This window comes from Castanea sativa, chromosome 11 (genome assembly GCF_040712315.1).
Source record: "Castanea sativa cultivar Marrone di Chiusa Pesio chromosome 11, ASM4071231v1".
Taxonomy (NCBI): domain Eukaryota; kingdom Viridiplantae; phylum Streptophyta; class Magnoliopsida; order Fagales; family Fagaceae; genus Castanea; species Castanea sativa.
In genome coordinates, this window is record NC_134023.1 from 645,118 (window position 1) to 671,040 (window position 25,923).

At 34.3% G+C, this 25,923-nt stretch overlaps 2 protein-coding genes and 1 long non-coding RNA gene across 3 annotated transcripts; 1 reads left to right on the top strand and 2 right to left on the bottom strand.

Annotated features, from left to right (window-relative positions):
• Positions 1-6,535: 6,535 nt before the first annotated feature.
• Positions 6,536-7,057, bottom strand: LOC142614608 (uncharacterized). Its single transcript, XR_012840481.1, has 3 exons — positions 6,960-7,057; positions 6,637-6,868; positions 6,536-6,557 (listed from the first exon to the last, which is right to left on the bottom strand). It is a non-coding gene; the product is annotated as an uncharacterized LOC142614608 (long non-coding RNA).
• A 1,382-nt stretch (positions 7,058-8,439) lies between these two features.
• On the top strand, positions 8,440-14,418 carry LOC142617194 (peroxisome biogenesis factor 10). The gene is made up of 12 exons (XM_075789935.1): positions 8,440-8,662; positions 9,014-9,281; positions 9,380-9,411; positions 9,582-9,671; positions 10,008-10,102; positions 10,225-10,432; positions 10,770-10,839; positions 10,917-10,995; positions 11,869-12,002; positions 12,950-13,044; positions 13,899-13,990; positions 14,110-14,418. Exons 2-12 carry the CDS (start codon positions 9,086-9,088, stop codon positions 14,210-14,212), a joined length of 1,194 nt encoding a protein of 397 aa, XP_075646050.1. The 5' UTR covers positions 8,440-8,662; positions 9,014-9,085; the 3' UTR covers positions 14,213-14,418.
• Positions 14,419-24,563: 10,145 nt separating this feature from the next.
• On the bottom strand, positions 24,564-25,685 carry LOC142615428 (putative F-box protein At1g47730). Its single transcript, XM_075788175.1, has 2 exons — positions 25,600-25,685; positions 24,564-25,317 (listed from the first exon to the last, which is right to left on the bottom strand). Exons 1-2 carry the CDS (start codon positions 25,683-25,685, stop codon positions 24,564-24,566), a joined length of 840 nt encoding a protein of 279 aa, XP_075644290.1.
• Between the last annotated feature and the right edge of the window lie 238 nt (positions 25,686-25,923).

A 25,923-nucleotide genomic window follows, 5' to 3' on the forward strand; every position in this document is an offset into this window, starting at 1 on the left:
CAAATAACATTAAGTAAAATTCCCATTTGTAATTTTTGAAGCAGGAAAGCTCCAACATTGAACATGAGTACATGACAGTATTCATTAAAAGATGATTATCAAAATAGACAAACTGGAACTTGCAGTTGAAATCGAATTTTAGTGAAAAACGTGGATATCTTGTTTCGGTCACTTAAAAACAACAATAAGGAAAATACCATACATGCTAATAAGTAGTGGGAAAAATTAAATAATTATCAACAGAAAGTGACTTAAAATGTCAGTTTCAGACTATAATTCACATCTACACTCCTTTCAGTTATTCTTCCTTTCATTTTCCCTTTTTCCTCCCTCTCTTCCTGGGGAAGACATTTCTTGGGACTATTGGTTTTCCAGCACCAGTTTGGCTTACATCTCTTTACTCTTTAGTTGGCTGTTGCTTTTTTTTTTTTTTTGGTTGGGAGGGGGTTACAGGGAAAGCATGACTAAATGCGCCATAAAACCAAATAAATGATATTTTTTCTAATTAGAAAATTCAAAAAAATCATGCCATTAATGACTTCAAATTTACCTATCTTATTTTTTGTAAATGACAAACAAAAGCAGTATCAAATGCTAACTACATAGCCAGCCATACCACTGGAGTAAGCAAACACATGTAAACAAAAGAGGGGTATGACAAACAATTGTCCCTTTGAACATGCTCAGCCACCCCATGTATAAATTGCATAACACCACCTAGGAACCACCAAAGCCAATTCTTCTCATGCACCCAAAATTGTCAAGTCATGTATGATTCACATTGCTTCACCACACAATCCTTGCTGGTTGGCCATTTATGGGTTTCATATAATCTTTTGGCAGAGGAATGAAGCAAAACAAGCGTGTCTCATGTGGTCCTTTCGGCCAATTGCATATTACCTCTCATTCAGCCCCCTCCTATTTGAGCATGTGGATACCGAATCTAAACCAGGATAATGTCTCTAATGGGGTATTAGAATGCACCACTCAGTTGATAAATTTAGGCAAATACTACCATACAAAGTCCTGTATCATCTGACTTAAACATGCCAATATCTCATAAATCTCCCCTATTTGACGGTGTGATCTACCGCATAAACAAATCCATGGATCATCCATTTAGCCTCAATGCAACTCCACCCTAGTTTCTTCTTCAAATCCTTCTCATTTACTACCCTCCTTACTTCTTCAACTCCATTCCATTGTCCAAAACTTGCCTGTAGATTACCCAATAGAGTATGATACCCATAATTATCATGTTCCAATCTAAAAGCCTTTGTACTGTATGTTCCCAAAGATTTATGTCTTCATGAACTCTACAAGCTGCAAGAAGAGAACCCCAAATCCTACTATCTGGAAAATCACAATTTTCAATATTAAGGCTTAGGCCTCTTTAAGTTTTCCATATCGAGCCAAAGATCCACAATGCAAGTGTAATGATCCAAATCAGGTTGAATACCAAATATGCATTTCATGGAAGGCTCTATTCATTTATTTGTGAAAAGCTGATGTAGTATCATGGTATTAAAGGGGTAAACCAAGAGTTTTACACTAAGACTTTATCAAATTCGGACTCTTAAAATTGATCGTTTGTTGTAATGTTGAAATAAAATAAAAAAATTTAATTTTAAATCTCAATTCTTAAAAGACAATTACATTATTTTTCTTACTTCACTTAAATAATTAATTTTTTTTAATAATATATATATATATATATATATATATATATATATATATATATATATATATATATATAAACTCTTAACTTGGGTCAAAAGGCAAATGTAAAAAGAACCTTATAGCTGGCAAAAAATAGCAATAAAAACAGGACTTCTCATGTCAATGGGAAGTTACTGCCTGTCTTCCTCATTGTAGTGCTTGAATTTTTTAGTTTTTTTACTATAAAGAAAAAGCTATACAGCCCCGGAGAAAAAGCAATATGAAAAGAACTTTTTTTAAGAAGAAAATATGAAAAGAAGTTTATAGTAGCCATTAAAATTAAAATAATGAAAAGAGAATTTTCGCCGTTCACGCACTACAACTTTCAGCGCCACTTTTAAAAAGCGTAAAAAAAAGGAGCACATAGATGACCTCATGGAAACAATTAACAAGATAAACAAAATAAGTCAAATAATAGATTAAGACATTCCAGTCAAGTGTACAATGTGCACATATGCATTATATGTTCATGCCCTGAAGTACAAAACTTTAGAAGAGACTTCTATCATGCAATCGCAATAATTAAAGAGTTCAAATTTCACAATTTATACCCATAAGATCTATTGCATATTATGCATTCAAATGCTTAAATGACATCAAACAATACTCAGTTTGTGGGAATTATGCAGTGCTGGCCTAAGAGATCTTGGCATTGAGAACTTCCTTTCAAATCCAATCTACATTTATGCTATGGGAGTTGTATCATAAGAGTATGGCACTAAACAACTCCCACGACATTATTCATTGACATGATTTTCATCCATTTTTCTCACCCCATATACTAAAGACACTCAGCTAGACAACTTCTAATAAGGATGAGCTAGCTATGCTTTGGGTTCATAGTCGAGTATGCCCTCTCCTTCTTAGCTTTGCATGTGTAATAAAAGATTAAGATAGAGAATGTAGACACCTTCCACAAAGTTTAGTTTTGAAAAATTACATAGACCCAACTTATGCCAGTTCCCAGTCTCACTTAAACCACACAAGTATCACGTCCATACAATTTCAAAATCTTGACCATGAAATCAAATACATTCCCCCACCAAAATCACCATAAACCAAAAAGATCACTACTAAACAAGATCCATCACACTCCCCATTAAAAACAATTCCATCTAACATTCAACTATACCATGCATCACTATTCAAGCTGTACAATTTACCAAACCTACAACATAAACCCACCAAATAAACAAAGATTTGAACACCCATAAAAGCTAGAAACACAAAGAAAACATAAGCCATCGATCTAAATTCCAACTACACCATGCATAACTATTCAAGCTGCCCAATTTACCAAACCAACAATATAAACCCACCCAAAAAAAAAATGCCCGTTAAAGTTAGGGAGAGAGAGACCATTACCATTTGACCTGGTTTGGAATCAAATGCTAAACCCAGGGCAAAGCCACTCATTGTCTCTGCCTCTCTTTGCTTTGCTTCTTTCGCCTTCTCTACTCTGCTTTTGGCTTTCTATCTCAAATGGGTTTTTCTTGAATTTGCAGGATTCATAAGGACTGAATCCACATTTGCAAATCTGAGGAGGAAGAAGAAGAAGACACTACCACTAGATTGCTCCCATTCCCAAGCTGTGAATTTTTATGTTAACTGCTTTTTTTTATTTTCAATTTCATTATTTATACTTTGCACCGGCATGAGTGCACGTGTGATTCACGTGACAATGACACCTTTTTCCCTCTTGCTATTTTACATAGTTCCTCTAAAATACAGAAAGTGTACAATTTTACGCATTTTACCTTAAAAATCACCCGTATTAGGTCTTCTAAAATTGTGTAAATTTTCAAAAGGCTACAATAACCGTGTAAAGATACACGGTACACACGGTTACTGTTTTCTTGTAAATCAATATTTTATTTAATTTCTTTCTCTTTCTTTATATTCCGTTTGGTTACTTGCTTCCTTCTTTTTCTTTTCTCTCTGTCTATGGCTTTTCTCTTTCTCTTTTTCTTTTCTTTTTTTTATTTCTTCCCCTTAATGTACCGTCCTTGCTCATCACCTATTAGCCACCACCATAACTCCAATTGATGGCTCTTCTTTGTTTCTTACCCATTATCTTTCTCTCTCAACTGAAAAGCCATAATAGAGTAGTTCATTTTCCATTTTGGTGCTCTTCTATTTTCTACTACCAAGCTCACCAAGATTCAGAACTTTGCTAAAAGTGCAAGTGACTGGGTTTGCTAATTTTGGTGGATCGATTTTGCTAATTTATTGATTTTGGTGGTGGTTTGCTTAGTGGTATCTTGGCTTGAATTTGTTGTGATTTGGATGTGGGGGTTTGGGTGTAGGAAGAGAGGCTGTGATTTGTGTCTGTAGAGGTTGTGATTTGGGTTAAATTGTGTTTGTTTGGTGAGAAAACAAAGGGAAAAAAAAGGACAGAAATAATAGTAAAAAAATAAAGGAAGAATTAATATTATATTAAAAGAAAGTGTAAAATAGATGATTTGATGTTAGTATTTTTACAAAGTGGTTGTGTAAAATAGAAAAAATAGCCGTTGGAGGCTTGTTTATTGTCAGAAAAACACCTTTGAGGTAGTTTATGGCTATTTATTGCCATTTGTTATGACCATTAGACCGTTGTGGTCTGTTGGTTATGAGCGAGTTTATGACTAGCCTTTAAATGCTATAAGGTCGTTAGTACTCTGGATGACATTATATTCCTTACTCATCAATTGCCCCCTTTATTCCTTTGTCGTCATATATGACAACGGGAGGAATATAAAGGGTCCTTATTGCTCGTTGATGTCTTTTGAGATTCCTTATCTGTCGCATTTAATGCGATGTGACTCAGTCATTAGATTGTGGACACATGTCATTGTCTTACTGGCTGGTCGTGTGAGCGTGCTTTCTAGATTTTTCCGCGCCTTAATTTTCTTTTTTTTTTTAAAAAAAAAAAAAAATCTTATGTTTCCTTCTTTTCCTTTTTTATTTCTCCTGCGTTTTCTCCAATCTTGAGTCATCCTGCGTTTCTTTAGTAAGATTCTTTTCTTTGCTTTTCACTGTTGATTACAATCTTGTTAGGCAAAACTCCCCTTCCGTCTCTTTTTCTTTGCTAGATTAGGCGTTTATCTTGATATTTTAGGGTAACACTAAAATATAGTACATTAAGTTTCCAATTAAATTCAAAACACATAACTATAGTGAATTTAATTAAACTTAATGAAGATAATGGTAAATATGTTTGACTATTCAAGATAGGGGCATCTTTTGCCCATTAGGCTAATTTCCCCCAACATATTAGTTATGTGGCTGGTCATGAAATATTTTTGTTTTGTAACAAATTTTGGATGTCAAGTATTTGAGACTCGAGTTCCAACGTGAAGAACTAGAGCTTCTAAACTTTGAGTTTCACTAGAAAATTTTAATATATATATATATAAATTATCTCATGATTCTTTTTCATAAAAATCTAGTCTCCGAGTTCCAAAAGTGGTCACCTAACAGAATTATTTTATAATTGGCCACATAAATAATATGTTGGGAAATTAGCTTAAAGGGCATAAAAGACTCCAAGACAACCATATATTTGAATTTAATTAAAGAATATTATAATGTATTACACTTAAGAATACTGTACTTTCACGGCAGCATGTTCCGGAAGATTGAGATCATGTAATACATTTTTAAATGGGTGCAACTAAAAGTTAAAAATATTACTTTTAATATTAAAGATTGGATAAAAAAAAAAGCTTAAAAAAAAAAAAAAGACAAAACTTAAGTCCACTATTTATTTAATCAAACAGCAATTACGTTTTGTATCTAAATTTTGCTAAAAAAATAAAAAAGAGTTATTAGGGTGAGTTTGGTTGGGCTTTTTAAAAAAGTGCATAATGAAAAAGTTGAGTTTTGAAAAAGTGCATAATGAAAAAGTGATTTTTCAAAAAGCTGAGTGTTTGGTAAAAGCTGTTAAAAAGTGTTTTTTGAAAAAGCTGAGTGTTTGGCTAAAATTATAAAAGTTGCAGTTTGAGGGACAAATTACCAAAAAGGACAATGTATATATAAGGGAGTTTATTTCATACTTATAATTCAACTACTTCATATACTTACTAAATAATAATAATAATAATAAATTTATATTATTGGTATTATTTTAATAATGTTTGGGCAATTATTCTTTTTTAGTGGCATAATTATTTGTTATTACCATTAATGACTTCTTATTAATATTAATTAAATCTAAACAATTTTCATCATCATGAAGCACAAAATGAAAATGTAAAAAGATGATAAAATATACACCAATAATCCAAGTTTAAATTGTGCTATATAAAAATGTAAAAAGATATAAAATACATACCAATAATCCAAATATAAATTGTACTACATGATATTATACAAAAAAAAAAAAAATACAACTACTAATTATTACCCCCCCCAAATAGAATTTGCAATGGAATCACGAAGAACCACCATTGCAGGATCTCATTAAAGTTCACGAGTTTTGCTCATAACTGCTACATGCTTCACTATTACGTTCTCTTCTAGAAATTGAATCTTCATTGGCATTTATGAACTCCTTATCATCCCTATCATTTAGTCTAACAAAATTATGAAGAGCCATAGTAGCAGATACAATAAGTATTTGGATATGGAATGGAAAAGATGGCATGTTTCTAATAATTCTCCATTTATTCTTCCACACACCAAAAGTGCGCTCAATCACACATCGAAGAGATGAGTGAGCATGATTAAATTTTTCATGTATAGTTCTAGGGCCTCCACCTCTCCTTCGAAAGTCACGAAGATGGTATGATATCCCTTTGTATGGTGCCAAATAGCCTTGCATCATTGGGTATCCGAATCAACTACATAATATTTCCCTAAACAAAGAAATTCAATTGTATTAAACACACACACAATATGTCATTATAATGAACAATTGATTAACCAATTACAAACCTGGTGGTGGGTGCGGAAAGTTGTTACTTTGTGTACGAATAGTATCAAGAAAAATGTGGGTGTCGTGTGCTGCACCTTCCCATCCAGGCAAAACAAATGTGAATAACATATCAAAGTCACATGCAGCCATCACATTTTGGGTTGGATATCCCTTTCTTCCAAAGTATGGAATGGACTTCTCAGTAGGTACAATCGCTATCACATGTGTGCCATCAATCGCACCGATGCAATCCTAATAAAAACATTAATAGTTTTCAGTTCCACATGCATTGTATTATCTTATAGACAATAACACTTATTCAAATATACAATAGTACACATACTTTGAAATGTGGCCAATAAATTGGATGGTCTTGTATTTTGGTTGGAACTTCACTAAAAGTTGGATCCGAAGGCTTTACATATGCTTCTGCAAAGCGAGTCTAATTCGTATATTGCTGGACCTTTTTTGTGTTTAACCACTGGACTACCGTTGAGCATCTAGTTGAAGTTTATAGACACCATACATCAACTTTTCATCAGCTGCTGCTGCTGCTGCTGCTGGGCACGCCCCAGCGGCGAGGGCGGCATCACGGCTAGCTCGCTGGGCATGACCCATCGGCGGGCACGATGAAAAGTTGTTGTATGGTGTCTATAAACTTCAACTACATGCTCAACGGTAGTCCAGTGGTTAAACACAAAAAAGGTCCAGCAATATACGAATTAGACTAGTTCTGATCATGTCTTCCTTCTTTTTTTTTGGTTTAATACACAGTCATGTCATGTAATTTCATATTCCAATAGTAAATCCATACTAGAGACAAACTCAATAATAAAAAATACATCATATCCATCTATAGGAAAATATTAATGCATAAATATTGGTCTTAGCTAAAGATAGTAACTTCATTTCCCTCAAGCTATTTGGTCTTTTTTTTCTTCTATTTGTTAAGGTGTGCAAACTATTGGACAAAATGCATTGTGTTTAGCATTTAACAGACACATGCAGAGTTTCATAAACATTAAAAAAAAAAATCAATAAATCATAATATGGTTTCAAACAAAGTTAGATCAAATACACCCAATCAACAAACAAATTTCAAAACCAAATCAACTAAAGAACCAAATGGGTCATTATTAAATCTCCAAACCCTCAAAAACTCAAAAAGGTACAAATAAAGTTAGATCAAATACACCCTGTTTCAGATCTTAAAAAAAAAAAAATTCAGATCACTGTTGGTACCTGGTGGATTTTGGTAGCAGATCAATCTTGGTTGGTGCCTTTTTGATCAAATGCGTACCTTCAAGATTCCTGTCTCAGATCAGAAAAAAAAAATTAAAACAAAAAAATTACACTTCAGAGAAAACGAAGAAAGCAGAAGAGGAAGAAGAAGAAGAGGACGAAGAAGAAGAGGAAGAAGAAGAAGAGGACGAAGAAGAAGAGGAAGAAGAAAGCAGAAGAGGAAGAAGAAGAAGAAGTCATAGATGACTTACCACAGGGAGATCGGTAGCAGCACGGAGAAGGCAGAGCAGAGAAGAGATGAGAGGAATTATTACACAGCAATTTCAGCGAAGCAGGAAATGGGATGAGAGGGTGATTCGGTAATTTTAGGTCTCAGCTCAACGGATAGCTGAAAACGTTGATGTGCGTTTTCGTTATGGACCTTCAGACCACCATTTCTGATTTCAGCGTTTTTGCCTTTGCCTTAAAACGCAACTTTTATCTAAAATTTGCGTTTAGGCTTCACCAAACGCCCAGCCACTGCCAGCTTTATGTAAAAGCTACGTTTTGGGTCCTAAAAGCCCAACCAAACGGACACTTAGTAAGAAGACCAATTGCAAATCCTGTACCTAAGTTTTGCACAGTGATTACTGCACCGAATCTAAATCCTGTCACGGAGTTAAAAAAAAATTGATGTGCCTTGCGTGACAGTTGATGGTCAGAGAGAGGTTAGGCAAAACGAGATCGCAGTGAGAGTTGTTTGTCGGAGCGCAATGCCAAGTTAGCATCATCTCCAACAGAACAGAACAGAACAGAACAGCACAGGTTCTATTTCTATTTCACATCACAATTTCCCATTTTTCCAAAACCCCATTTCGTTAATCAACACCCACTACTCTCAGTCTCAGCTATCATCCTATCTTTCCAACTCTAATTTGTGCGCGCCAACTGTTTGCTTTGGTGTCTGTAACTTATTCGGAGATTTTAGCCTATAAATGTCATATAATGTAATTCTCAAAGCCGTTCTTTATGTAAGGATAGTCTTTGCAAGAAGCACACTACCTATATGATAAAATGTTTCAGAGAAGTATGCCACTTTGGTTTAATGTTTGTACTTGTTCTTCGATGGAGAAATAAGTTGAAAGTAAATGGGATAACGCCCTTCTTTCTTTTCAGTTTTCAGAGAGTGGGTTAATTGATTCAGAAAATAATTGGTGGTTTCCAAATACCAGTAAGTTGATTTGAGAGATGGGATTGGGAAGGGGTGATTTGTCAGGCGGAGAGAGCACGAGCACGAGCACGAGCACGAGTACTAGTGAGGCTTCCTTACCACGAAGATTCCCACTGGCAGCACAGCCTGAGATAATGAGAGCTGCCGAGAAGGACGACCAGTATGCCTCCTTTGTCTATGATGCCTGTCGCGATGCTTTCCGCCACCTCTTTGGTTCGTTTCTTTATTATATGTTTCCCTGAATTCCTTCCACTCATTGCAATTTTTCACCTTTTATCTTATGTCATGACTTCTTCAATTCTCTGGTTTAGGTACAAGGGTTGCTGTAGCTTATCAGAGGGAGGTTAGATTCTCAACTCTCAAAGCTTTTCATTTCAAACTTCTTCAAAATCTTTTCAAAATTCACGAGTTTTCTAAAACGATTTTTACAACTAAGAAAATGATTTTTGTTGTTATGCATTGTGGACAACATATTAGTTGTTATATCGTGTTTCTGGTTTTCTTATTTTGCAGACAAAACTTTTGGGGCAAATGCTTTATTATGTGTTAACCACTGGTTCAGGGCAACAAACATTGGGAGAGGAATACTGTGACATCACTCAGGTTTCTACCCATTATTTGCTTTCTTGATATTCATAAATTTTGATGTTTAAGTTACACACACGCACACGCACGCACGCACTTAGTCACAACACCCTCTAGGCCAATTGTGCTCATCTGCTTTTCAGATACACCTCACCCTGCAGCTTTAACATCTACTTGATACAACCATATTTGGATCACATGAACCTTGTTATATGATCATGATTAATAGGTCAATTGTCTAAATCTTCTACTATTATTTATTTAGTTTTTACTTCATACTGAGTGCATTGATGCCATGTGTTTGATATGTTACTACTTGTTCTATTTTCGATTGGTTAATAGTTGTTTTGACAGGTTGCAGGACCTTATGGAATTCCTCCAAACCCAGCAAGACGTGCTCTTTTCATTATCTACCAGACAGCAGTTCCTTATATTGCAGACCGGATTAGGTTCAACAGTTCCATCTCTTTGATTTCTATTTTTTACACATAATATTTTTGTAATTGTTATTAAGTTTTAGCCTGCATTGAAATTTTACTCATAGAAAGTGCCGAATTTCTTGTTTTGACAGTTCTAGAGTAGTTTCCCGTGGCATTGTCCTGGCTGATTCACAGTCTGATGAGCCCTACAACAACGATGCTCCAGGAAGCAGTCATGTTCAATCTTCCACTGTGACTAATCTTCCACCCTCCTCCACATCAGGGGTGTCTGTTTCTCTGATAAGGTTGAAACAGAAATTCAATGGATTATGGTTGCATGCAGTTCAGAGATGGCCTACGGTATAGTTGTTATTTAGGCATCTTGCTAACTCAAGCCTTAATATATGAAAATATGATATAACCTTTTGACACTAAGTCATGTTTTTATATGTAGTTTAATTGAATCACAACTTTTATTTTTTTATTTATTCTTAAAGAAAAGCCATGTCTACAAGGTATATGATGAGATTGTTCATTTTATATTATTTTTTTTCATGGAACAATGTCCATTCCCTCCCCCTCCCCTCTCTTCTAGTTTCCTGTCACTTTTAGTGCTTTGTATTCAATATAGCTTCCTTTAATTGGGTGTTAGAGCACATGGTGAACTGCTTTTCTTATTTAAGATTCATATGTCCAGGTGCTCCCTATAGCTCGAGAATTTTTGCAATTGGTTCTTCGTGCTAACCTAATGTTCTTCTACTTTGAAGGTTATTCCTGTCTTTCAGAGGTTATTTAAGGGAGTAGAAATTCAAAATCTTACTGATTCAAAATTTTTTCTCTCCAGGCCTCTATTACCATATTTCAAAACGTGCTGCAGGCATTCGTTATGTGTTCATTGGAAAACCATCAAATCAAAGGCCCAGGTATGAGCTTTTAAATCTTTTTTTTGATAAGTAAAAAAAAGAAAAGGAAAAAAAAAAAGAGCTTTTAAATCTGAATTCAATGACATGATGAAGTTGACCCTTAGTTTGATGTTTGCTTTCTAAATTTTCGTCTTTTGTTTTTTTTCTTCCTTCTCAACCCCAGTTCACCTTCCTGGACCGAACATAGGAACTTCAATATGTCTTGGTTTCTTAAATGCATTGTTATGTCTGTAATTTCCATGCACATGAAGTAGTCTGTTTCAATAAAATCCTTATTTACTTATCCCAAAATAAATAAATAAGTGCTACAACTGAACTTTTGATATCATGTGGGAATCAATGGTAAGTTTTTTATTTTAGTTCTTCAACAATTCTGTGTTTGGTTGTATAGATTTTAGGAAGGACTAGAAGACTCAACAATACCGCCATCCAAGTGCAAAACAAAACCGCTCAACTTTCCTTTTTTATATATAGTTATAAGAAAGAGAGGAAAGAAAAGGGTGGGGAGATGATGGTTTTACAATTGTTTAGTACGAGAGAAAACTGTAAGGAGAGATTCAGTTTTATTTGGAAGGAGGGGGGGGGGGGGGGTTGGGGTGCTTTTGGTTTTCTCGGGTGATTTCTCTTGAACGTTTTAGTGCAACATTTTTTATCACTATCACCTTGTCTGTTGCGAAGAAATTTAATTATCTTAACCTCAAATGGTAGCACAATTGGTTTGAGACTAGTTTGAATCTCCCTTCTCCCTCTCCTTGATATTAAAACTTACTTATCACAATAAAAAATTATAAGAAATTTGATTATCTTTAATCTTTAGTCCTATGAGATCTTGCTAATCTAAAATATTCACTCTTCCAATTGGCTTCCTTGCAGATACCAAATAATAGGAGTTTTCCTTCTGATTCAGCTATGTGTCATTGCTGCTGAAAGATTGCGACGTAGCAATTTATCCTCTATTGCAAGTTCAGTCCACCATACTTCCTTTGGGAGTGGTCAAAACACAGCAGGTGGTTCTTCTTTTTTGGTAATGCTAGTAGCTTTATCCACTAACCTTCTTTGTAGTCTATTAGTTTTGTAGGATCATACACGAGCTATATCTTGTTATACATGTATACTGAAGTTGTTACCTATACATACATACATAATGTATAGGCATTTATATATGCACATTGGCAAAAAAGAAAGAAAGAAAGAAAGAAAGAAAGAAAGAAAAGTGTGTATATATTAGATGAGTATTTATTTATGTATATATCACAGGCCATATGTTAGCTTAACCACTAGAGTTTGAACGGGAGATATCAACTTTATAAATTTAGTGAGATTCTGTTGGAGCACCTGAAAATTTCTGATGAGGAAACTATTTTGTTTTTTTGAGTACTATTTTAAACAGGACAAAGTTTATCTACTAACTTGGTTTTAACCAATGGTTACAATTCCACTCAATATTTATTGGATGTGAATTTTGAAAAATCCCCCATTGGATTATATTTTCTTCTTATATTCTTCATACTTACAAAATTTTAAGAAAATTGAAGGTTAGTAGTTATATCATCGATTAAATATTTAAATTTTAAGTTTTTGTAGTATAAAATTATATATAAAAAATAAGTTTATGGATCAAATAGTAATTAACATCTAATTAGCACAAAATTTGAAATGTATAGTAAGAACATAAGAGAACATGCAATTCAATAGTTAGATTTTTAAAATATGTAGTCATATTAATTTTTTGTGTAGGAGTTGTAGCCATTGGCTATAACTAAGTTTGTTGTCAAATTTTGTCCTTTTGTTATTTAAATAATAGTAGTTCTTGATGAAGATGAATTAGATCCAATCCTTGTCATTACTAGTTCCGTGTGATAACTCTTTTGGCATGTCTATTAATATTTTGACAAATTGTGTTGCCATGCACTTTACTATATTTAATTTCTCTCTTCCATTCTTGGGCTTGCAGGACGAGGTTTGCCTGTTTTGAATGAGGAAGGCAATTTGATATCCACAGATAATAATAGAGGCAGTTGGTTGTCTGATTCTTCATCAACTTCGGAGGTATCTTTTTCCAGCCTTCTCATTTAAGGGGTTTTTAAAATAAATAAAAAATTTTGTAAGGACATTGGGGTGGTTAGTTTAGGTGAGATATAAAATTCAAGTCTCCAAGGTAGGTATACAATTCTTCTGTTATGCTCATCAATTTCAGGGCCTGGCTGTCTAACTTCAATAACAAAGATATAAAGCAAGAACATCCAAAAGTAAATATCAAAGCACGAGACCAGAATTTAATGTGATTCCCTTTGTAGGAGCATTCCAAGGGTGAATATGTTTGAAGTGCTTCACTTATTTTTTTGGTATACTCATCCATCCAAGAGGAGATGCCATTTTAACCATAGAGCTCATTAGCCAAAGTGCTTCACTATTAATTATAATGCAGACAACATGATTACTGGTTTATAGAAATTGAATTCAATGCTTTTGTAGTGCACTCTTATATTGGAACTTGGATAAGTGGATAAGTCCTACCCTTAAAGAGTGGCCTCATGGGGGTGCCTAAGCATATATAATCATCACAAAACTCAAACATACAAAATCTTAAAAGGTTGGCACTTGTAGTGCATTTAGTTGAACTCGTTGTGTATTAATTTAGTGGTTATTCCTGATGATTCCACCAACACAAAAGCAGATTTGGGCATATTACTCATTATAAATTATAAGTCAGTAAATATAGAAATGAGGGAGAGAAAAAAAAAAAAATAGAGAGCCAGGGGGTTCACCTCACTCTAATATCACAACTTCAATATCAAACATCTAATTGGATAGTATGATGGGAATTTCTTGTTTTCTTGTGACCTTTTCGTAACAGCTTATGGATGTCTAACTTCATTTTGTAACTTCTCTGCCTTTTCCAGTCTCAAGCGACAGGTGGAATTAGCAAATGTACACTTTGCTTGAGTAATCGCCAATATCCAACAGCCACATCTTGTGGCCACATATTTTGCTGGTACTGTTTCTTTAGATTGTAAAAATTCATGTACTCTGCTGGACCCCTCCTTTTTTTGTTCTTTGTCATCCCTCTTCTTCCTTTTTCTCACTCTATTATTTTGTTTCATTTTCTTGTAGGAACTGCATTATGGAGTGGTGCAATGAAAAGCCTGAGTGCCCTCTTTGTCGCAATCCCATAACTCATTCAAGCCTAGTTTGTTTATATCATTCAGACTTCTAGCATGTGATTATGGTCTACTGCACCGCCCCAAAGAATGAATAAAGAGAGGCTTCCTTTAATATATAGAAATGAAATCAAATTGTAAATAATTTTTCCCCTTGGGTCATTCAGAGAATGGCAAGGCCATTATTTATTAATCTATGAATAAGAGATTATTGACAATGGTGATTTTAGTTGTATCTTTTATCAAGTGTCTGGTATTTTTTCAATCTCTAGCAGCAAAAATCAATGGAATCAATTCCCCGCAATGATTATAACATTACTCCCATATTTAGCCAAGAGATTCGAAATGGGGAAAATATATCACCTTCTTGTTCTTTATAGAAGATTGCATGCTGCAATATCACAGGTGGTGAACTTAGGATTATTTGTCAAATCAATACCATTATTTCTGAATTTCTTTTCCTATCTCATAAAAACGGTTCAAGTCCACCGACAAGAAGTTCCTTAAAATAGAGCTCAGGTGCAATGCACATGAACAGAAAAATAATATACTGTCTGTAAATTTGTGTTCATTTTAAAACTTTGAATGTCTGCTTTCCAACGGAACAAGTTTGACTTTGAAATTCATTATGGTGCAAAAGACATGGATAAAAGATCACCAACTACTCATCTCTGAACAAATCATAATTTCTCAACTCTGAGCAAATCATAATTATTTCGTCTTTGAGTTGCTTTTGACCTGGACTCAACCCTAACACAAAGAATCCTGCCCTAGCACCATTGGGAAGGTGCTGGGGGTGTCTTTGTCATTGGAAGCTCACATTATCTTACAAGGAGCATACAAAAAAAACTGATATGACTTTAGAATAAAATTCAATCGGAAGAAAACGTCTGCCTAAACAATTAATGATGATGGCATATATAAATTTCACAAATTAAGAGCAGATCAACGGGATGGTCACTGAAAATAGGAACCTTTAGGGACTCCATGCTGCCAGAAACATTGAAAAAAAGGTATCTAGTGTCACTATGGTTAAGACTAGGGTGTGAAGACCAAAGAGACCTGAGGATCTAGTAGCTATGCAAAGTAAGCTGCATAGAACAATTGGTAGTAGGGACAGACCTATTTGGATTTCTTTCAAATCAGGTAGGTTTTCAAGGTCAGAGACATGGAATGTGGTGAGGTTCAGATTGCGTGAAGTGAATTGGTTGAAACGTATATGGTTTTCATTCACAATCCCGAGGCATGCCTTTTTTTTTGGCTTGCTATGAGGAAGAGGCATACTACAAGGGGCAGATTAGCTTAGTGAAGTATCAAGGTGAAATGAGGCATGTCTACTGCAGAAGTAATATGGAAGATAGGATCATGTATTCTTCCAATGCAGCTTCACTAGCAGGATATGGAGAGAAGCTATGAGATGCTGTTTAATTGAGAATCCTAAAACTGAATGGAATATATTGTTGGATTGGGGTCTAGTTAGCTTGAAGGCTATAACGTGCAAAATTGTATTGGGTGCAGCAGTCCATCATATCTGGTCCTTGAGGGTGCAGAAATACATGGAGACCAAGCTTAAAGTTAGGAGATGATGATGAATACTATTAAGTGGGAAGTTAAGAGTCAGAATTTGTGATAAGGCAACATCAAGTTAGGAATTCCTAATTTGGCAGGGCAAAACATAGCCATAAAGTGACTATCAAGAAATTCAGGGCAAGGAATAAATGAGTTCAATAATGAGTTGATACTCATATCTAAACTCCAACACACGAATCTTGTAAAGTTACTTGGTTGTTGCATTTTTGGAGAAGAAAGGATGCTGATCTATGAATATATGCCCAACAAAAGCTTGAATTACTTTCAATTTGGTCTGAAAACATCCAATTTTGTTAACTTAAGTTTTTCCTATGAATACATTTGTTTTCTTCAACCAATTTATATATTTCTTTAAGTGAAATTTTATTTTGGCAAATTCGAATAGAAGCAAGCTACTAGATTGGAAGAAACATTTCAGTATAATTGAAGGAATTGCTCAAGGATTAATCTATCTCCATAAATATTTAAGGTTGAAAGTTATTCAGAGAGATTTAAAAGCTAGCAACATACTCCTTGATGAAAGTATGAATCCGAAGATTTCTGATTTTGGTATGGCAAGAATTTTCAAACAAAATAAGCTGGAAGCAAATACTAATAGAATTGTCGGAACATAGTAAGTTAACTAGACATCATTCTTCTAAAAGAAGTAAACGGTGCATCCATAATCTTGCATTTAATTTGCTGCTAATTGAACAATATTAGTGCTCCTGTTTATTTTCTGTTTTGGTGTAGCGGATATATGTCTCCTGAGTATGCTATGAGGGTGTGTTCTCAATTAAATCTGATGTTTATAGCTTTGGAGTCTTTTTTTTTTTTTTTGGAGAGAGTTTCAACTTATGGCGTCCGCTCTTGATAATTGCTCTTTATTATCAGACCAAGACACCAATCAGTTTTTGGTGTAGGCGGGGATTGAACCCCAAATCTCTTATACAACCATCAGAAATTTTACCAGTTGAGCTAACTGAAACCCACTATAGCTTTGGAGTCTTAATGCTTGAAATCTTGAGTGATAGAAGAAATAATAGCTTCTATCATGCTGACCATGCACTCAATCTAGTTGGATATGTATGTAATATATATAGGCTTAAATCATATACACTTTCATGGTTGTTTGTTCACAACATTTTAAATGACTATTACCTTTTCTTTTTTCTCTTCAGGTTGGCTGTTAGTGGAGTTCCGGATGAGTGTTGTATGGTACAGGATGAGACTCCATTTCAGTGATAATTAATTACTTAAATTGATAATTCATAATGAACAGATCCAAAAGTCATAAAATAAAATATTCTCCTTGAAAATTTGAGTCTACTCTAAAGGATGCGTGAAGTGGCACCAAATACCAGGTAAAAGTTTTTTTTTTTTTTTTACCCTCAACTTCCTAAGTAAAACACATTAGTTAAGGCAATAAACCATGTAAATGTACTAAGTCATTTATGGTCTACATGATAAAGTGAAAGCCTAATCATAAAATACTACGAAAACTTCAGGGAAAGCATGATTGGTAGGTTCGAAGGGTGAAATTTACAAAATTCTCTTTTCACCCACTTTATGACCTTCATGATATTTCAATCATGTGCTCATATCGCCTCTGTGATAGGCATTGCCTCATTCTCTGTTACATCTAATCCTTAATAGCTCTTACAAACTTTGACTTTCCTAGCTTATATAACCAGAATGTTTAATGGGTCCAAAATCAACTAGCATATATATATAAATATATATATATATATATATATATATATATATTTTATCATTCAAGATACCTAATTTTTTGAGACCAGTACAAAGAGATTCTCCAATTTAATATTGACTAAAACTAATGACAATAATGCTAGGAAAAAGCCAAATAGTAGTCAATGGTGAAAATACAATATCACATATTAACAGTGAAGTAATATTGAAGGAGATAGAGGTAGAGATGATGAAACAACCCAAAGTAGTAAATCAGAACACGCTTCTCCTTAGCAGCAACACCACCTTTATCCTCATCTTCATCCATCTTTTTACCCTTATCTCTGATCTCGTGGTTTTGTTCTTAAATTGAGCCCTTTTATGAAAAGTTATTGGTTTTTTCCAATATCCCAATGGTGGTACTCGAACACATTTTTGCAAAACCATCAATTTCATTTTTTTTTTAACAGCTTTAATCTTGATTAAATTGGTTTCTTTATACTAATAGTCTAATACCACTATGATAATTTCAAAATCATGAATGCTAACCATGTTATTGGTATGTTAAATAAATTTCACGCAAAATATGGTCACGTTTATTTGAAGATTTATTTTTATATACGTGGAGTACTTTAAATATAAAATAAATTTTTTTAAAAACTTGTGAACTCTAAATTGTGTCCTTTCTATTGAATACCTCAATTCAATCTCAAATATATTCCTTTCAAATCTCGTTCAAATTCACAGTCCACAAAAATATAGCGTAGTTTAGGGCCAACTCAACATAGTTTGGGTTAGACGCAAATGTAAAATGTATTATTACTTAATATTTTAAAAGCAACAAATAAATTAGAAAATAGAACCCAACCTTTTTACATAACTAGTAATGGCCCTGCGCGATGCGAGGATAATGCTGTAAGTTGTTATGTGAAAAGCTTATAAGCCTTGTATATAATGTTCAAAATATTTTTAAGTAATAACATTAAGAATTGTTGTGATAACATAAAGAGGTTTTTGTTAAATTAATGATGTAATACAAAATTAAGGGATGAAGAATTTAAACTATAGAGAAAATGTTACATAAATTAGAAATTAGTTATTATGTGGTGTAATATCTTCTCAAAAAAAAATTTGTGGTGTAATAAGTTGATTTTTTTTTATCATTTTTTTTTTTGGCTGAAATTTTAAATCATAATTTTTGTTTCTTCATTGGCATGGAGTTAGCATAAAAAATTTGTAATTTCATGTTAATGTTTAGTTGGCTTATGGAAATATCATCCAAAATTTATGATGTCACGTTTATGTTAATGAAGTATGATAGTGGTAGGTTAAACACTTAGTGAAAATAGTATTATTCTATATGTAGAATTTTATTATAATCCAAAACATGTAAAGAAGTTGAGGTGGAAAGCTAAATGAAAAATTACTCTAACAAAGCGCCACCTAACAAAACCGCATAGCTCCCACATGAAGTTTTTGCTTTCTTATATAATTGTTTTTTTAAAAAAACATATAAAATACTTTTATACTTTCATATATATAGATAGTTAATGTGTATTTACTCCATTGACACATTCAATAAACTAAACGTTTTACATAAATGCAAATTTTGATAAAAAATGGATGCCTAAATGAGAGTGTGTGCACAGGGTCGTGAGGGTGTGTGCGCACCCTTGAAGGTGCATACAAATGCTTGCCGAAACCATAATTCCTAACACCATTGATGGCCCAACTTCAAATAGCCATAACTCAATTATTTTAAATCCAATGAAAAGAAATTCATTCAAACATTCTTTGTGGATCAAAAATTATGGTCAAAACAATAAGCAAATGTCATTTTTCAGCTTCGTTTTCAAAAGCGATTTGAACACTTTTAAGTTGTGATTACCTCTGAACTATTGAGAACTCTTTAATTACCGTTAGTCGATGTATGCAAGCTCATCATTGGGGCCTAGGACCAAAGGTTATTAGCAGTTGTAAAATGAGGTGTTGACAATGTGGGTTGGAGGTTCACGTTGTAGCAGATCACTATTAGAAACATCTATGGGATTCAGAGCTCAATTTTGTAATTGTAGTTAGATTTACAACAAATAGAGTTATTTTGACTGTAAATCTCTATCTAAAAATGAATTTGTTCTTCTTGGGATTGGTCCCCTTAGGTTTTTCTTGTGAAATTGTTTTATTTCATTGGTTTTTTAGGTCATCATATCAAGTCTCTTTTAAATTTCCGCACTTGCATGATATTGATAATTATGTGTTTAACCTAAATCTTCCATAATAGATCTAATAATCAACTTGGATTTAAAATTGGTTAAATACAGTGTTTTGACTGGGGTCTAAAACTAATAATAATAACTTAATATGATCTTGAAAAAATAAATTCACATTTTACTAAACTATTAAATAATTGGGAGTTGGAACCACATGTTCAAACCAAATGAGTTGGGTATTATGCTTAATATAAGCTTGATAATGTATTTGTATTGAATCTCGAGTAGAAAAGCTTGATATTGAGCTCGAGATCGACTTGACTAATAAATCAAGTGAAGCTAAGCTGAAATCAAGATTTTGGATTATTTGATTCTGTCAAAATCAAGCTTAAACATATTTTGTAGGCTTGGTTTGAGCTCAAGCCAAGTTTGAATATTTTACATTTGTTGTTGATCCGAGCTTGAACTTCAAATACTCGACAAAGTTTGGCTCATTTAAAACCTAATATCCCCATTTAGGGGGGAGGGGAGTGTAATATCATAACTAAACTTTCAACCTATAATAAAATTTCAAGAACAATTAATTCTAAATACAACATTGTTATACATGTCAATTAGGGTTGTCTAGCCACCCGCCGAACGCAACCCACCTGCTATTGCCGACTGCTCGTGAACAATTAACTCTCCTACTTTGTTGTTTGCTTGCCCATTGTTGGTCTAAATTTAGAGCGTGTGCTATCCCATATTCTTTTCTTTTGCACTAAAATTATTCCTTTAAATACATTTAATTATATAAAAAATCAAATAACAAAATATATCTTTATAATTTGTTCGAGAATTGAATTTTTGTTGTTGAAAACTTGAGAATTGAAAATTAATCATTTCAAATGCAAAATAAGATATATGAGCCTAGTGAAATAAAAGGAATAGCAAGACAAGAGAAAGAACTATCATAATGATATGGTATTTGAAGTTATTTTGTTCTAGTGCTCATCAACCGCATCATATTATTTCTAGTACCAAATACATATATCTCTATCTTCTCCCTCTGCCAGCGTCTTTTCTTTACGTTTTACAATGAGAGTATACACATTTATATAAAAGAGAATAAGGACTTAAAACTGAAAGAGGAACTTTAATGCTAAGGGGAAAAGTCCTTAGATTGGGCTACAATGTAGCCAATTAGCCACCCCAAATGAAGTAGTGTGGGTGGTTGACAAGCCACCTAAGTGAAAGATGAGCATATAAACAACAATTAGAACGTTTTCCTTCCTAAACATGCGTTATGATTCTTTTTGAGTTTTTGACTATTATTCTATATATAGTTCTCTTACCTCATTCACACCTATTAGTCTTGGCAATGTGATTTACAAAGTCATACCTAAACTCCTTGTCAATAGACTCAAACCCTTTATGAATAACCTCATCACCCCTTGTCAAAATGCATTCATACAAGGGAGAACCATTACTAACAATATCCTGATAGCTCATGAAATTCTTGACATGTTAGGAAAAAAAAGAGGCAGAAAAATTGCTTTGGTGCTTCAAAAATAGACATAAGTAAAGCCTTTGACAAGGTTGATTGAAACTTTTTGACAGCTGTCCTTGTTTCTATGAATTTTAGTCCCAACTGGGTGAATTGGATTATGGAATGTGTTACTACTGTTCCCTACACACTCCTAGTTAATGGTAATATCACCCAATCCTTCAAACCCTCCAAAGGTCTGAGACAAGGGGACCCACTGTCCCCCTATCTTTTTCTCATGTGTGCTAACATTCTATCCCTAGCACTTATGAAAGCTGAGAATAATAAGGATATCAAGGGTGTTAAACTTGGTAGGAATGGATGCTCTTTCACCCATCTATTATTTGCTGATGATTCCCAGTTGTTATTCAAAAAGGATAACAAATCCCTTGTAAATATCCAAGAAATTCTGAATTGGTATTGCTCTTTATCAGGATAATGTGTCAATCTTACCAAATCTGATCTTTTTTTGCTCCCCTAACATATAGTAACATGCCTAGAGAGGACCAGGAGACCCTTGCCTCATCTCTGCAGGTTAACTTGGTGCAAACTCCTAGTAAGTATTTAGGCATTAATTTCAAACTGAGGGGAAAATGGATAGTTGACTTCCAATTCTTGATGGATAGAATCAATTCAAAACTCCAGTGTTGGAAAGCTAAATTGCTGTCCCAGGCTGGTAGAACCACACTTATTTCCTGTCCTTCATAACGACACATACAACACTGATTTGCCAAATAGCGACCCCTAAGCATGAGATTATCCAAAAGTAAGAATCCGACCATGAGAAACTGTCCATAAAAAGAAAGCCACTCACTTAGGAACCTTTGCTTTCCAAACACCCTTCCAAGGAAACAAAGAATCCTAAGCATCCTAAATCTCATGGTAGAAGGACCGGGTGTCAAATTTACCATTTCCTTTGCGACGCCAACAAAGAGTATCACTCCTTGTACCCCAAGGAATACAAATTTGGATAAACTCAAGGAGAGAATAAAATGCAGCTAACTCCCATAAATCTATCAATTCTGTATCTATCCTAGTTAATACATATCCATTCCAAAACTCTACAATTATTCCATTTAAATAACCATGCCACAGCATTGTTCTATATCCATGATATTTCCATCCCAATTTCTCAACACATAATCATTGCAAAACACTAAGATTATTCCAAATTCAAAACACTACTATTTCTAATATTATTTCAAATCTCCAATGGCTTTTGGAACTCCAAATGCTTTCTAAGTTGCTGGAGCAATTGGGTTTGAGAGGACAGTAATGGATAAGTACCAAGAACAGAGAAATTCAATGTAAAACATAAAAGCAAAAACAAGCAAAATCACCCCCATCGACCTCTCTCTCTCTTGTCAATGCTTTATGAATCAATAGTGCCAAAAAGCGCAAAAACCAACTGAAAACAAGATTCCATTATAATCTGTCATTTAATTAACACATAAAGAAGGCAAAAAAATTTAGTGAAACAAAGTTGAAATAGATATTAACCTTTTAAGGATCAAGCTGAGATTTTCCATGCTTTTAAAGAAAATCCAGTAAAGCAGTACACTTAGTCAATGTTGAATCTTTGAGCAAGTACTACAACTCTACTTATCCAAAAAAAAAAAGTTCCACAGCTCTAACCAAAACAGGGGAAAATTTCAAACAATTTCATTTATTATCATTTTACAGGGAAATTATTCCCATTTCCCTTACCCCCAGAATCAAAGTCATACAAAAGACCTAAAAAAGAATTCTAGTAGTCTCAATTGTAGAAAATGAAACTTAAAATTAAAAGCAATCAGAAAAAACAAAGAGGTTCATGCATATCATTGTATCCCACAAGGACCACAACTCATCAACCCCATTTGCATACATTCCCTATACCACATGATAGATCAAAGAACCCAAAACACATAACATTTATTTTAGCCATAAGAACCAACAAGAAAATCATATATCGGTTAGCTAACAAATATCACCTCACACCATTTTTCCTAATTGGGCAGAGCAACTACGTATGAGAGGACCCAAATCACAGAAAAAATTCATACAGAAGTGCAAACCAGCAAATCATGTGGGTAGCTAGAAAATCTCTCTATTTACATCATCTTTCAGATTAGCAAGCTTGGGGAATAAATATTATAAAAAAGGAAGATATCTCACACACACATGCACACACAGTATATTGAGGTTGGGATGGAACACAGGTGAAATTTTGGCAAGACCAATGGTGCAGGTAGACTTCTCTTGCTCTGTTAACAAGTGGTATCAGACTTGTTAAGATTCTCCTGCTAACTAAGCAGGTAATGATATTTTTGATTAACTTTGAGGGTAACCAGGCCTCCTAAGAATGGTGGAGGGGAATTAGGAGATGGATAAGAGAACAAAGCTGTAGTTTTAGGGTTAATTTTTCAATGCCCTTACTAATCTGCATACAAGCAGATTTATAGTATACAGGAACAGGCAAGCAGTTAGTGCACTGCTTGTAAATAACTCAGCCAGCCAGCTGTAGTAACTGACAACTAACCAACTCCTAACAACCTATCTAATAGCCTTGTGCTTTATAAATCCAGCACATGCTTATTACAACTCACTTATCATTTATCATTTCTACTTATCACTGCTATACACTGATCTACTGATGCACACACTACAATACTAATGGTTACTCTTAACAAGATGTACAATTCATAACAGTACAATATCCCAACAAGAGAGAAAGACAGAAGTGATTTTGTAGACTGACATACTACCATAAATCGATCTTAGGGGTTCCCAGAGATGGTGACTTGGAATACTGAAGCAGAATTGCAAACTAGCTATCACTCTCCTTTGTTTTTGTTGTTTTGATTGTACTGATGGTACTTGAAAAGGCTCTTTTGTATTTGGCTAATAATAGTACTTAGATGGGTTTTTATTCATTTAGCTTCCCCTCTGTCATTTATAATTTTATAGGCTATGTTCTGATAACCAGTAAGATCAGGTACTTTGTGTTGAAATGTCATGTTGGACCCCTAATTGGATGAGCTACTTACCGGACATCTTTAACAATTTTGTTGAATGGACGATTTGCTACCATAGTTAATTCCATTCTGCTTGCTCTGATTTGGTCAGAATAAAATTACATACAAGTTATTCACTAGATTGGCATATGTCTATTGTGGTTTTGTTTGGTCATTCTAATTTGATATTTACAATTTAACTCTACTAAGTTTATCAAAATAACATTTTGTGAAAGTGTAACGTGTTTTTGTCACTATGACATTGCCAGGACTAGAATGAGCAGTAATAAAGTGCTTTTGTCCATCTACATAATAGCAACACAACAATAGCTTAGATACAAAAACTTCCCAACACCTTTACTTAATTGATACAACAAACTGACCTGTCAATTTCAAAAGATGGCCACTTTGTGGTTTACTCATTGAGTAAAACTAAGCTCTCTATGAGATTAGGAGTGTAAACCAGTGGTACAAGATCCTCATCTGGTGCAAGATCTTCAAGTCCAAGATTAATCTCATTGTGACTGTCAGGGTCAAATAAAAAGAGTTGGTTACTAAAGTTTGTAATCACAAGTTGACCGCTGCCCGTGCAGCCAAAGAAGTTTTCAACATGGGGTGGCAGTACAATATCTGTTCGAGTCCAAGAGCCGACAGGACCATACTCCCATATGCAGCACACCTGATGGCCAAAAGCAATCAAAGCCAGCGATCCCTTGAATACTGCAAGTCGTTCAAATTCTAGATCTAATCCATTAGAGTAATCCTGCGGTAGCATTATCTCCCAAAAATTATGATCATGAACATCAAAGCACAAGATGAGTTTGCTGTTCTGAGAATATGCCATATGGTACAAAGCTCCATTGAAAAACAAATAATGTGGTGTTTCAACAAGAGTAATATCCTGCAGTTCAAGATAGCTCCAGGAATCGATACTCAAGGTGTAAACATGGACCAGAAGTCCCTTACTGGATGGCTCACCGTCCATTATAGAACGCCCAAATCTCAAAAACTTGAAGTCATTGTTTTGAGAATGAAACGCAAACCCATAAGCGACATCATCAAAACCCTTATCCTCAGGTTCAATTATCTTAAACTTTCTAATGCTTGGGTTCCACAAACATATTCGAAAATCCCTAAGGCTATGATTATTACGACGATGTTTTTTTCGACTAAAAGTCGGAAACAAAGTGTAGCAGAAAATGCCATGGCAGAAGCCAATAAAATATTGAAAATCAAATGGTATTCCAAACCGAGAAATCTCTGTCAAAAAACCGTAGCTATCGCAAACGACAGTACACAACTCTCTCCCACCAGGCGACTTAACTAGGAGAAAACCATTGTTGTTATTGTTGTTGTTGTTGTTGTTGTTGTTGTTGTTGAGGTGGTGGTTCAAGTGTTTGGTAATGAATAAAGGGTTTGCGATTTTTGAGGACCAAGACCTGGAAACGCACCTGAATCGAGTTAAGGGTTTCACTGGCAGCCTGACCAGGATTTCTTCCACGACGTCGTCCGGGATCCTCTCTGTCTCTGGAGCCATCAGATACACTCTCTCTGAAGCTGGTTTCTGAAATGCGTTTCCGATTGCCTCGGCCGCTGCTGTCGCCTAACGTTTACTGTTTACTGTTTACAATACAAAAAGGGAAAGTTTTATTTTCTTAACCCTAGGCATAGTCTATCAATATTACCCTTTTATTTATAGATCACTGGTTTGGGTGGCACGTGTTACGATTATATTTTTCTTTTTTTTTTTTTTCTTAGGAAAACCTGCAACACTT